Source organism: Sebastes fasciatus, chromosome 13 (genome assembly GCF_043250625.1).
Source record: "Sebastes fasciatus isolate fSebFas1 chromosome 13, fSebFas1.pri, whole genome shotgun sequence".
In the NCBI taxonomy this organism is placed as follows: domain Eukaryota; kingdom Metazoa; phylum Chordata; class Actinopteri; order Perciformes; family Sebastidae; genus Sebastes; species Sebastes fasciatus.
In genome coordinates, this window is record NC_133807.1 from 13,514,718 (window position 1) to 13,529,743 (window position 15,026).

General features: G+C 39.8%; 1 protein-coding gene across 4 annotated transcripts in view; it reads right to left on the reverse strand.

Annotated features, from left to right (window-relative positions):
* Positions 1 to 15,026, reverse strand: part of LOC141780394 (microtubule-associated serine/threonine-protein kinase 1-like) — a 54,874-nt gene that overhangs the window by 20,557 nt on the left and 19,291 nt on the right. For all 4 annotated transcript variants that reach the window (XM_074655604.1, XM_074655602.1, XM_074655603.1 and 1 more), the window contains 4 exons: positions 7,336 to 7,430; positions 5,534 to 5,609; positions 3,368 to 3,440; positions 368 to 528 (listed from right to left, as the gene is read on the reverse strand). In XM_074655604.1, coding sequence (XP_074511705.1) covers positions 368 to 528; positions 3,368 to 3,440; positions 5,534 to 5,609; positions 7,336 to 7,430 — 405 coding nt within the window. The remainder of the gene's footprint in view (positions 1 to 367; positions 529 to 3,367; positions 3,441 to 5,533; positions 5,610 to 7,335; positions 7,431 to 15,026) is intronic.

The following is a 15,026-nucleotide window of genomic DNA, read 5'->3' on the forward strand; positions in this document are numbered from 1 at the left end:
TTAACGATAAATTCAACTCTAATTTGTAGGAAGAATGTGTTATTTCTTCTTTAAAAAGTGAAATAGTCTCATAGTGTCTTTAATGATGAGCTTGTCTTGATTGTCAGTTACAAAGAAACATCCAGCTTATGTTTGCATTTTTCTTAATTACATAGTGTCATTCTAATGATGACCTTGTCTTGACATGTTAGCTTTAAAACAGGAAAACCAGGAGGTTATATAAAAGCAATAACCAGATCAAGAATGGGCAACCCCTTTAAATCTGCTTGGAGAGAGTCCCTTTTTAAAAGAGGATAGTGCTTTTGGACAGCTGAAGCTGCTGTTTAATCTCATGGGTGGTGGTGGTGGTGGTGCTGCTGCTGCTGACCTGAGACTGCGGGAGCGTGGGCGCATGTGGGGAGAGCAGCGGCCCCCATCATCATCCGTGATGCTCTCGGTGCTGCCAAAGTGCTTGGATAAGAAGTGGAGCTCATCCATGGTCGGCTGGAAGGGCAGCTGGTGCAGCCGCTCCTGCGAGGAGCTGGAGGACTGGGGCGAGGGAAGAGGAAGAGGAAGGGGGAGGCAAGAGCAAAGGGTGGAGGAGGAAGAGGAAGCAGGCGAGGGCGGGGAGAGGATTAGGAGGGCGAGGGAGAATATTAGAGTTGGAGAAAAAGTGCCAGAAATTTCAACAAACAACAAACTGACAAAACTGCAGCATATGATGTCCAACAACTGCCCCCTTATTAATCTGCGTCCAACTGAAGCAACTAATAGATCAATTATTACAGTAATTTGCAGACCTTGTGGTGGACACCACAGATGACAAGCTGAGGATTGAAATGTTAATGAAGTCCAATGAGCCTTGGGTCAGACCCATCAATCTGTCTCACACACGAATCTCGTCTCGCCTCCTCATTTGCCTTCATCGGAGTGATGAGACCTGGACCTCCTCCACTTACTTTGCTAATCAAAAGATCGATCACTGATCAATCACAGGTGACAGACTAATTGAAAACGGTCAGTCTTAAAAGGGTGGATGGATGGAACGAGTGGACACTCAATTTTTCTTTGCCCTGTTTCATGCATGTCCTACTCTTGGTCTTGGTTCGCTTCTCATTGCCGTAGCGTTATTGCACCTGCTTTTCACAGAAAGCATCATCAGGTCTGTGATGTCTTTTATTTTCTGTTCAAGTTAGAGTTTTCTGTAGGTGGCGTTCTACAGTAGCTATTGTGACCAGCACACAAAGTGGTTCACATGAATGTCATTTTGCAGTCAAGCATGCAAGCTTTCAGTGGGTTATGCAGTTACAATTATTGGTGTAATTTTACTGTTAATGATCATAATTTCACAAACTTTCATTTAATTTCTGAGTAGGCAGACAGGGTTATGTTTTTGATGATTTTCCCACACAGAAAAATTGTGCAAAAACAACACGCTGTGGTTTTTATGAGGAGTTATGTTCCAGGCCATGGAGGATTGAACCTGCCAAAATCAAAGATAAATGAATAAATAATTAAATGACTCAATTAATAAATAAACAAATGTCACCATTAAATGTAGCAAAAATATCAAAAATAACTCAATTGATAAAATGTGACATTAATTGATATTTCTGCTTTAATTTGCTTCTTTATTTATTCATCTTTGTATTAATTCCCTTATTTATTTACTCTTCTGTTTAATTTTCCTTATTTATTTATGTATATTCATTTTTACATTTATTTATTTATTTTTGCATTTATTTTTCATAGCATTCACATTTTATCAATAATTAATGGCTCCATTTATTTTAATATTATTTTTGCTACATTTAATGACATATTTATTTATTTATGGAGTCATTTATTCATCTATTTATTTATTTGTGATATTGGCAGGTTCCGTCCTCCATACTAGGCTCGCTGTTTTCCCGTTTCCAGTCTTTATGCAAAGCTAAGCTAACAGGCTGCTGGCAGTAGATTCATATTTACCGTATGAGAGTGTTATCAATCTTCTCATCTAACTGTTGGCAAGAAAGCAAATAAGCATATTTCCCAAAATGTCAAACTCTTACTTTAAGGGAAGAACCTGGTAGAGTAGCTACCAACCAGAGATGGTATCATACAGTGATTGTTACTCTAAATGGAGCATTTCAATAAAATATATTTTTGCTTCTACTAATAGTATCTGGTTATATTTAAACTGTGGTCAAATTGGAGCAGAATGCGCTCTATCTCATGCCAGTTTCTCCTCTCTACCCCACGTCTCTCATCTTCCTCTTATCCCACCGGCTAGGCACTCATCCCTTTCCCCTCCTGTCCTCTTCCCTCCATCCGCAGCCAGATGGAGAGCAGGAACCAGGCCTCTGACGTTGCTGTTACGCAACAAGACACGCCAAAAGACACAAAGGAGAAAAATAGAAGTGACAACATGCTGGAGGTGGATCAAGTTTAAATGTATTGTGTGAGTGAAAGATTTGAAGACTGATGATGAAGCTTGCTTTAAACAACAACGATGGAGGCCCTAGGCCGAGATTATATCTCTGCTAATTGCAGTCATTTATGTCAGTGGTTCCCAAACTTTTATGCATGAAGCATACCCCAGTCAGATGAGCTCAATACTCCTTCACCAACGCCATCAGACATGCTCCAAATATGTTCTATGAATGGATTATAAACTGGATGTTATTAAAAATTACCAATAAAAGTGGATATTGTCACAAATACTGAATTGTCAAAGTTTAAATTCAAATTTGTAGCTATTCGTACTACTGACACTTCACTGCAGAAGCTAGAAGCTTCAGCCATTTATGTTTCTTTTAGATTACTATTTCAACTGTTTCTTTACTTTTATCTAACTACTTTAACGATTTCATTCCTTTTAGCGAACTATAAATATTTCCATTAGTTTTAGCTAATTATTTTAACGGTTTCATTACCTTTAGCTAACTATTTTAATGGTTTCATTACTTTTATCAAACTGTTTTAATGGTTTCATTACCTTTAGCTTACTACCCTATTTTAATGGTTTCAAAACTTTTAGCTAACTTTCAACTGTTTCATTACTTTAAGCTTACTATTTTAACTGTTTCTTTACTTTTATCTTAGTATTTTAACTGTTTCACAATGTTTAGGTAACTATTTTAACGGTTTCATTACATTTAGTTAACAATTTCTAGTTTCCATGCACTTTCAACGGATCAGGTTGATAGGCAATAATTGCAAACATAGTAATGTTAAAGATCAGCCTCACAGCAATTTGCAAATCTTTGTGTCTGTTTATTTTTTCTCCTTAACACATAATGTGGATATATTTCTTGATCAAATCATAATTTATATTTCTCTGTTGAGTTACTTCAGTTTAGTTGCACAACTACCGCTGGGGTGCAAGTAAGATGAAGTTATTTACCGTTGAGCTGGGAGTGTTGGTGCCATATCCGGAAGAGGGCAGAGATGCTAAAGACCATCGTCGTCCGTCCGCTCTGCAGAGAACACAAATGTTACATCGATTAAAAATCTGATGCTTGCAGTTAATGATAAAATCGAAATCATATAAGCTATCCAGCGCTTGAGAAAATATTATTTTTGTTACCTGTGAAATAATATAATTGACTGTAAGACAAAACCCTGAAAACATTTTTACAAACTATCAATTTCAGCTGCACTAAAAAAAAAATGTAATTCGGCAGACCAATGACTTATAACACATTTAGTCTGTCCCAGGAGCCTTTCTCAGTGAGAAGAGTCATTCGTTGTGCTTCTGTGTGCCTCGGTCGCACAGTGACAGGCAGGCAGACGGATTTGATAAATGAGGACAGAGGATTTGCTCTCCCAACGCTGTGTCTGACTGAGGAGAGACAGAGGTATAACAGTCTAATTGGCCCTCTTCACATACTGTACATCTCTGCCTATAGAACGCATGAGAGTGAAGTGTCGCCCATGTCTATGCATCCTGACCCTCACACTACTGAAGTCCCTTTGGCTTCCTTAATAATGGTATAAGGGCCTCAGAAAAGCCACAAGAGCATTAGTGAGGTCGGCTACATAAGGCCTGTCATGTGACAGTTCATCCAAAATGTGTTGGATGGGGTTGAGGTTAGGTGGAGAACAGTCAAGTTCTTCCACACTAAACTGGGAAAACCATTTCTTTATGGACCTGGCTTTGTGCACGGTGGCCTTGTCATATCATTGTATGCTGTAGCATTAGGATTTTGCTTAATTCAAATTAAGATGCCTTCACTTAAACCGTAAAAAACAGCCACAAGCACACAGAGGTATGTGGACGGGGTTCTATGGTGTGTTCATGAAGGCATGAATAGGCATATTTGTAATATATCATAAATCTCTACGGTAAATAACCATAATTTATAAATGACAAATTGATATTCAATTAAACTTAGTTAATAATTATTTTACTGTTAACAAATAACACAATGATAATTTATAATGTTTACTAATTATTAGTAATGCTAAAATGTATGTTATTGTAACTGTTGATTGTTGCACACATTATATTGTTTTATATACTATATACACAAGTATTTGTTAATGATTAAGATATTATTTGTAAACCTTAAGGAAACTGTTTGTAAAACATATATAAACATTTCATATATAGACGTTTGTAACACTTTGTTAATGGTTAATAATTGTTTTGTAAACCATCTATAAACATTATTTGAATGGCTATGATTATATGACATTGTTAAATGGTTAATAAATACTTTGTAAAGCATCTATAAACATTATTTAGATGGATAGTTAACACTTTGTCGATGGTTAATAATTGGTTTCTGGTCCATCTATCGATGTAATGTTTATAGATGTTTTATTAACGATTTCTTAAAGGTTTACAAATCATTTGGTTATCACTAACATATACTTAATACAGTATATAAAATGTTATAATGTGTGCAACAATAAACTGTTAATAAATTGTTCACTAATGTATTCAGAATTTAATTGTCATCGTCTCTTATCAGCTATGGTACAATATAGAATTCATAAACTAATTATTTCCTATTACACAAACTAATGATAAAATAACATAAATTATAGCATTATAATTATAACATTATTATTTATCATTTCATTGTTTGTTAACAGTAAAATAACTATTAACTAAGTTAAATTAACTGTCAATTTAACCATTTATAAATGATGGTTATTATAAAGTGTTACCATACCTTCTACTATAAACTCAAATGGAAAACACATTCATACGAACAGATGCACATATTCATGGCCACCCGTCCACACACACCGTGTCACCAGAGCAGCTGTGAACATAATGGCTTGGCCCCGTCATACATAACATGAGTCAGCCCGTTACACTGCGAGGAACCTGCGAGTGCAGCGGGAGGCTCCCTGCTCCCCAGGATGTGTTAGACCTCGCACAACAACAGATCCCCACCTCCTCTCCTCTGATGCACACTTGTTCTCCCTCCTCCCCTCCCTTTGTCTCACGCTGACTTGACTTCTGTCTGTCTCCCCTCGCTGTTTTGTCCCTCTCACATCTCTGGCACAAAAAACAAGCGAGAGTATGTGATCAACATATGTGATATAAAGCAGTGACCTTCTGGAGGAGGCGAACGAGAAGTGTGCCGGGTTGCTGGGAGAGAAGTTTCGTGGGCTGTCCAGAGGGCTGCTTCCTGGTGGGACGACAAAGACGTGCAGAGGATGAGACACAACAGATGGAGACACAAATGTGGGAAAAGAAGATGTGACAAAGAGCAATGAAGCCCTTTATATTCTGTGACCAAATGACCTCAGGAAAACAGAGCACATTTTTTAAACCTTCTCACCACGTTGTCCTCGTTTTCCCTGTGAAGTGTAGCGCTAAAGCTGCCTCTGGTTCTGTGGTTCAATACGACAGTGTGACTTTTCATAATCACTGGGTAGGGTTTGGGGGGTAAAAGGGTGTGAAATTGATTTAGATTTTTTTTCCAAATCATAAAGGCCTATCATTGATTTTCTGACTGATGAATGCTTTGCTTCGTTTTTATTTATTCTGCCTTGTTCTGTGGACAGTAATGTGGGTGTTTTGATTACTGGACTGAGAGATTTGATTAGGGGCTTTTTCATAGATGAATGAATAATTTAAGGGAGCAGCCAGAGCAAAGACGATGTATAATCTACACCAGTGGTTCTCTAAGTGGGGTCCAGGGACCCCCCAGGGGTCCGTGGCACTTTGCCAGGGGTCCGTGAAAAGTTTTCAGATTAATTCATTTCAATTATCACGATATAATTTTATATTATTATATATGTTTTTACAATAGGCTTCATAGTCAAACGAATAACATTTAAATTTGTATATCTAAAGTATAATAGTTCATAGATTACATTCTAATCCAACAAATCTATAACTCTTTGAACCTGCAAATATGTTTAATACATGTCTAATATCTTTCTAATGCATTTCTCTTGTGTTGTTCTTTCACAGAACTAAAACTATAGTTGTATAAAAAATAGGCTCCATTGAATTATTCCAAGGGACATACAGGGAGGGGGCGATGATTATTAATTATTATTAATTATGATTATTTAACCAATTTCAGTTAAATGACTCTGATAAACAAGTTATATCCTTAAACGGGTTGTTATTCTGGGAAAGAAATATCTTTCTTTTAGGGCTGTCAAAGTTAATGCGATAATAACGCCTTAACGCATATTTGTTTTAATGCCACTAATTTCTTTAACGCATTAACACAACTTGCGATTTTTAGGTTGTTGCGGGCTCAGTCAAAGCTAGAGAGGTATCATATGAGACTAGAAAACCTAAAGAATCCATTGGAACCAACCATGTCATACTATCTTTTTGCGAAGGAGGCAAAATAACGCACCAAACTTACGCAAAATTTTAGCGAGGAAAAATGGTCATGGCCATTTTCAAAGGGGTCCCTTGACCTCTGACCTCAAGATATGTGAATGAAAATGGGTTCTATGGGTACCCACGAGTCTCCCCTTTACAGACATGCCCACTTTATGATAATCACATGCAGTTTGGGGCAAGTTATAGTCAAGTCAGCACACTATTTGTCATTGTTTTGTGTTGTTAATTGATTTCCAATAATAAATATATACATACATTTACTTAAAACATACTGTATTTGCCCACTCCCATGTTGATAAGAGTATTAAATACTTCACAAATCTCCCTTTAAGGTACATTTTGACCAGATAAAAAAATTGCGATGAACTATGGACAATCATATGATTAATTGCAATTAAATATATTTAATTGATTGACTGCCCTGCTTTCTTTAATAAATATTTTAGACTCCAAGTGATTAAAAAAGTCAGCCTGTCTCCCATCAACAAATGACGGAGACAAGGTCACAGCTGAGGTGTGATGTGTGTGTGTGTTACTCTACGTACCGAGGTGTCCAGGGAGGGGAAGAGGGGAGTGTGGGCGAGGCAGCGTGGGAGAGGTGGTGGTCAGGATCAGACTTTTCCTGTTGCTTGTACGGCAACTGTAAAGAAAAAGAGAGCATGTAAACATGACTGCAATCACAGCGTCGAAGTTACCACTGCAGAGTTTGTGTTTGTGTGCTGTATCTTCATGCATGGATATGTGCACACTGTAGCTGCACGCATAGGTGCAGAAGAAGCAGACATGTGCAAATGCCCGGCTCACTGCAGGAGCACAACAGCGATAAGAAGAGAATTCAATTTCCTCAGTCATCCATCCCTGTCTGCCTCCTCTCAGCCCAGATAAGAAATGAGGAGAGATAGTGTGGAACAAGATGAGAGGGAGGCAAAGTTAGAGGGAATAGTGGCGAAAAGCCAGGGAGAAGAGACAGGACGGATGAGGATGCTAACAAATGGAAACATCCACTTTTCCATGACCTCACTTAATTATGTTTTGGGCGCTTAATAGCAGTCACTACCACACTGAGTCATCTCAAATCTGCCTGTGGACTCCACACATTCATGCTGCACACACAATATTACTGTATCCAACTCACACACCGTTATGTAATAAATTGAGCAAGCTTTTTGTATTTCCTTTGCTTTTTGTGCGCGATCCCCTGTATTTTGTTAGAACGCTCACACAGCAACAGTGCAATTTAATGCCAAGGCTTTTCAAAATATGCACGGCACAACGTGCGCTGGTTTCCAAGGTGGTGGTACATGAATGCAAATGAAAAAACAACTGGGAACAAAAGAGGAGAGAACAAACAAAATGCAAAGAGGCACCACCTCGTCTTCGCCTTCCCCTCTCTCTCTCTCTCTCTCTCTCTCTCTCTCTCCCCTCTTTCCAGCCATGGTCACATGGGTTCACATGTGAGCAGGACGTGTCAACCTACCATACCCACACACAATCACACCTTCATTGACACTTGCAGTGTAAAGACGTGAGCTGACTGAGATGGGATCAACACACTGAGCTGAAGATGCACACTGGGAGACACTGAGAGGCAGAAGATGCACTGTTTTATACAAATACCTCTAACATGAATATGCTCATGCTTCACATCTGGATGTGTAATAATTCACACAACGATTGAATTAATGACTGATCCCACAAGGAATTTAAAATTACTAATATTGCACAATAAACCAGTTTTGAAAAAAGAAATCAAGGTCGGTCTAGTTAAGCAGGAGAATTTCAACAGAGCACACTGCAGCTTCACTTGTACAGATCTCTCTTCTTCCATCCCGTGGATATAGGTGGACACACATTGATTGTGGCCGTGTTAACACCTGCCATCATTACTTGCTGGACAGCACTGAGCCACCACGACAAGCTGTCAACTAGGGGATTTAAGAAATCACACATTTTCATTCCTGCATCGTAGGGGAGATCTGTGTCTGTTTATGTTACAATGACTACGTTTACATGCACACTGATATTCTACTACTATTCCGAATATGACAATATTGTGAATTTGATACAGGGAGGGCTGACCCGATTGCTCCGAAGCTTCTACTGTTGCCATGGTAATCAACCTCCTAATCAGTATGTGAATGCTTAGTTTTTTAATTTTTTTTTATATAGAGTATAAGTATGTAATAATAAAGTATAAATCCCAAAATTAGCCCATGAAATAAGGAATAATCCCACAACATTATTCATATTCAACATTAATCATAATTAGTTATTCTCAGACGGATATCGCTGTTTGTTGTGTGTAAAGGTGTGTATAGTAGTGCGGCAGCGGCACTGTTCCGAAGTTTCGAATACCTTCAAATATTTCTCACCAAAGCTTAGAAGCCTAAAAAATGGTATTCGGGAAAGCTCTAGATACGGGTCATGTAAACAGCATATTCCGTTTGAATATTTTGATTTAGGCCTTATTCCAAATAGTCCACTTTCTGATTAAGACGCGAGATATGCCGATATTTTTCTGGTTTAGGAGCAGTCTTTGGACATGTATACAGCGCATTCAGAATATGAGTCTCAATTGGAGTTTTTATGGCAGTTTGCGACACACAACCTCTCGCCTGTTTGTGGCCAGCTCTGTGCGTTGTACACAAACCAGCTAGCCGACAGTTTGCAGAGATGCATGACCAAAAGAAAAGTCCACATTTCTGGTCGGAAGGAGAAACACACCTACTTTTAAACATCATGAAAGACTTGGATAACAGTTTTTTTGGATATGTGCAAATATCACAACGTCAACCTTTTCAAGAAGGTGGTTGAAGGAATGAAAGAGGGAGGCCACCAGTTATGTTAATCGGAGTATGCACGGCTGCATGTAAACGGGAATATTAGCCATGTAAACAGCTTAGTAGGAATATTATCTTTTTTGGAATAAGGGCAAAAAACAGAATATTATGTGCGTGTAAATGTAGTCATTTTCTACTGCCATTTATATTCCTCAATCATATAGAGCTATGTGTTCATATACAAACATATGTATAACTGCCACCCAAATATACAAATAGTGTTTGACCCTTCAAATAATAAAATGGGACTTGTAATTGAAACCTACCTTCAGTCTAAACTGAGTTTTAATAAAAGCTGTGTAACGGTTAATGGTCCGAGTGGCAATGAATATTGGAAGGTTTTAACAGAGGGAAAATTTGCAAATCAAATTTGCATTGGGCCATATTGCATGATTGGCCCTTTAAAACTGGAGGTTGTGTATAGTATAGTGGACATTTGTGCCCAATATAAAGAAATTCCCTTGAGGCGTTTCTGAGATATCGCATTCACGAGAACTACTACTCACTAACGTGAGGTCACAGTGACCTTGACCTTTGACCTTTGACCACCAAAATGTAATCATTCATCCTTTAGTCCAAGTGGACGTTTGTGCCAAATTTAAAGAAATTCCCTCCAGGCGTTCACGAGAATGTACCGAACATACGGATGGACGGACAGACAACCTGAAAGCATAATGCCTCGGCGTGGAGGCATAAAAGCAGGTCATAATAAATCATTAGATCATATTTCACAGTTTTTAAAATTGAGTGTTTATGAAAAAAATTAGAAAGCTATCGACTAAAATCTGAAAAGCTCTCTTGGCCATTTTGTGTGTACTTTTAACACGGCCCCTAACTTCAGCGGGTTGAATTCCCTCTGCCGTCAAGTGATGCAAGGTGCCAGATCACAAAGTAATATTTACACATGTGCAACATCAGTCAAGCTTTATCCTGCACTGAGCAAACACATATGGTGAAAACTGATAAAATGTTGACAGCTGATTGGCTGTTGGAGCGGCTTTTTCTAGCCGCCCTCCTGCCCATCTGCTAATATCACTGCTATCCAATAAAGGAGGTTCACTTCATATTGCCACCTAAAATATTATAATAAATTCACAAAGCAGAGCCAGCACCATCTCATCTATCTGTTTTCATTACGTTAACCGCACACAGGATGTCCTAATCGATCAGCTCAATAACTAGCCTCGTGGATATTGATCACAATAGCCAATAGGTTTGATTCAACATGCAGGTCCAATAACTGCTGTTGTACCATGTCACACTTTCTAAACTGGATCAATTATATCCTGACGTTGTTCTTTAATCTTAATCCTTTTTGTCTGAGGCTGCAATAATCTCACTGTAACACACTCCAAGCTGATCCCAGTGATACCAGTCACCTCAATGAGAGCATTATGTCTCAGTGTGTAAGGTTCGACATAGCTTCAGAAAGACAGAGACAGGCTTAAACCAAGTCAAACCGAGCAGCAGGACTATTCTTGGTTAATGGATTCTCAGTGCTGCAGGAAATCAATGGAGGCTGGCTGTAAACACACAAACACAGAGTGCTTGGCCTTGAATTTCCCCTGTAACGCTGTCAGTATTGGCTGCTATGTATAAACACGTAGACGCTAAACTGCTGTGAGTTTACTTTACACACCCAGCGAGTGTGTTGCTGCTGCTGATGATGCAGAGCCCAAATTTTAGAGCGATGCCCGCCTGGGGCATGTTTCTTGCTCGATGGTCATTCAAGATCAGTAGAGGAGGCGGGAGGGGAGGGAGAGATGCACTCCACTGCACTCGGTAAATCTGGATCGTACGTGCTGTTGCCGAGGGCAGGGAAGGATGGAGGTGTGGAGGGCGAGGGAGGAGATGTGCAGAGAGATATAGGGGTGTTAGCTGGTGCAATCATGACATGAAAGCAAAGTAAATGTTTAGGGGGTGACTGCGAATTCAGGAGGAAATAAAAATGAGGAAAAACACAGATTAGAGATGCAGGTTGAAAAGCGCCCTCAGCGGTGCTCATCACCCACACAGGCTCAAGGTAAACATGACCCAGTTTTTTCCACCATTACACGCACACACATATGTATATTCGCACTGCACAAACACCACGGAGGGCATAAATAGAGAACACGGGGGAATATTGTTCACTGTGAGCAGATGACACAAGGGGGGGAAAAGCACAACTCTAACAAAGCCAGACAAACAGGAGCCTTCATCCTCTGCATGTTCATACTCCTCCCTCTGCTTAACAGCAGGGGCACCATTAATATTGATCAAACCAAACCGCCCATTCATATGAAACCATGCGAATGTAGCCGCGATGTCAAATAGAAAGTAGATCTGAGGCGTAGGGGAGGGAAAAGGGGAATAAAAGAGAGAAAGTGAGCACTTCAAAGAGAAGAAAGAGAGCAGAGAGGGAGGACAGAAGTGCTGATGAGGAGTCGGGGAAGACTGGTGTGTTTACCTCCACAGCATGAGGAGAGCAGCGGATGAATGGGATGGGAGAAATAATAGCGGTGAATAAATCAGTGATATGTTTGGTGGAAAAGATGAAAGGGACTCTTCAGGGAAGAAAAGGGATGCAGAAACAAACAAACAGCGCTTTTTATTTTATGTTCCTCGACGCCCATTTTTTCTTTTCCTGCATACATATCTGCAGTAAAGTTTTATGACAGCGTGAAAAGACTGGAGCACTTTACTCCAGGAACAAAAACTAGAGGAAATTCTAGTTGGCGACTTGGCGTCTACGACCCTGGAGGGTATGGGAGAGGAGAGGAGAGGAGATGCGGTCACGTGATGGCTTGTTGCTATGCAGCGTGCGTCAGGGAGGCTTCGGATAACGTCGGCCGCGGACCACAGCGAGGGAGAGGAGGAGGAAGAGGAATACTGCTCGTCATAGAAGTTACTCAAGTTCACTGTTCGAGGGTGGAGGGGGGGAGAGAAAAGGAGCGACAGAGAGGAGAGGGAGGACACGCAATAAACGATTTCGTAATGGTGACACGGTGTGAAAAGTCAAACAAATCACCTGGCAGGTGGAGTAAAAGAACTCCCTGTGCCGATGGCAGTGACATTCAATAACCAAACTAACAATCAGGAGTATCCTTCCCCAAAATGACTGAACCTATTGATCTAGGAGCTTTTTTAATGTCGAGATGAAATGAAAAATGCAAGTCATAAAACCCGGAAATGAGTTGGCATTTCAGCACTTTCGGTTCCCTCATTTGGAAGTCAATGTTTTTTTTAATGGGTTTTTAGTTAGATGCCTGAAATAAGGTCTGTGGTTAACACAAGCTTAATATATTGTAAGGTTTTGTTCTACAACATGAAATATGTCAGTAAATATCCCACTCGTGAATTTTGAAGCCTTTAGGTGTCGGTTGTTAACAAGTGGCTAAATGAGACAACTAAATGTCATCAGTTGACTCGTCTGCTTTTACAGACTCGTTGTGTTTACTCACGCTCATGAGACCGTTGTGTAGTTTGTTTATAGCCTCACGTTAGCTTTTTACTTCTGCCGATTGCATTCACACTTCAAAAATCATAAAAGTGGAGTTCATTTGTGGAGATTATCTTGCTGAAAAAAACGTGTAAGTATCATAAACACACCACTTTGTCGGGGGAACCAGGGCGATGCTAACTTCCTGTTTGGCCTACAAAAAAAACAAGTCATCCCTGGAGCACTCTATAGTGCACCTATTTAACAATATATGCAAAAAATTAAGTTATTCGTATTTTTAAACTGTAAAACAACTTACGTAAGCTAGTACCAACCAATTTCAAATGATAAAATCATGACATTCATCAATTAATCGGCAACTTTTAGCCAATCAAATGCAAAATATTTAAATCCCTCTTGTAACTGTACACCGCTAAAAATTAGGGATGGTCTCGACCACACTCATACCATTGTCGACTAATCGATTAAATCAACTAATTGATTTCAGATCTGTAAAACTGAGTTTCTCCACAAAGAATACCACAAAAGCACCACTTTACATCTTGTATTTACCAGAGATGTGCTCATAGGTTTCTTGGAAATACTGTACGTCATTCAGCATGACAAATCATTAATAAAAATGACTAATCCACTAAAGAAATCTTTATTGACCAAGACAAAGGGGTCAGTCACATTACAGAAGCTAAAGACGCTCTAGCTTCTGTTTCTCTGGGACTTTATAAGTGGAAGTAGCAGCAGAGGAGGGAAATAATCACTCAGAAGGTAGTGAAACCAGATCTCACCACAAAAACAATAACCATCAAGTAAAAAGAAATAGGAAAAACCAACATGACATACAAGCATGTGAACCAAATGACAGTTCTGACAAAAGAACATACTGTATGTATGAGTGCACTGAAAGGGAAAGAACAACATATGTGCTTGCAGTTGTTCTGTAGGTAGAACATGTGCACTGTACGCACATACAGGGCAAACCGATGTGCAGATATTGCAACATCTGGGAGATGTTCCCATGATAATATATATGTGAGTTTCATAGTGGGAACTAAGCAGTAACAGATGAACTGTCTATAACATGCCATATGTCACGGCACATGGTGCAGTTTACAATGATAACAGAGACAGATTTAGCACTCGTACTTTTAATTAATTGATTAAGCAATTAATCAAATGATCGTTTCAGCTCTATAGCGCTAGGGTATGATATCAGAGTGGTGTATGTACAGCATATAGACAGTATGTATTGATTCCTATTAGCCCATCTAACGCTCTTTAAAGTGAGTAAATCTAACAATATTGTCCACCGGGTCACATGGGCAGCAGTAAAAAGCCAGGACGGAAGCCAAAGTGGTCACGGTGAACGCCCGAGGCGCAAAACTGTCCTCGCTCCGCTCCGTCACATCTCCACCCGACTGCGCCGAACATTGTGTTAAATGTCAAAATCATCGCCCGGCCTAAAACGCAACACACTCTGACCCTTTCACCTCTTCCTCAGCTCCTTGGGTTCCCAAACATCCCTGAAAGTGCTTCAGTCGGGAGGAAAGCTCCTATTTTCTTGTTGTTTTTTTTCTCGTAATAGGCTCAAATCTTCTGTCTCGGTCTGGGGAGCTACACAGCAGCTGACAGTAGCAATATCTATCAAGCACGGGGTAAATTTAGTGCTGTTGAGAAGCCTCTGTCCTCTAAAGTGTTTTCCTGTAAGAGAAGCCCGCAGAGGGAGACGGTGGTAGAGAAGGAGGATCAAACAGAATAAGAGTCCCATTACTCTAAGAGGAGAGGAAAGACAGGGCCCTTTACTGAAAGTTAATGGGAGATGTAGCACCTACTGTATAAGTGTGTGTGTATTAAACCCAAGGCTCCTCCAGGGGAAAGGAGACACTCTCCAGTCTGACTCAGGTGTCCTGGCCTCACGCTGACCTCCTTTGGTTTGCACGTAATTGGTTAAGTGAAGTGT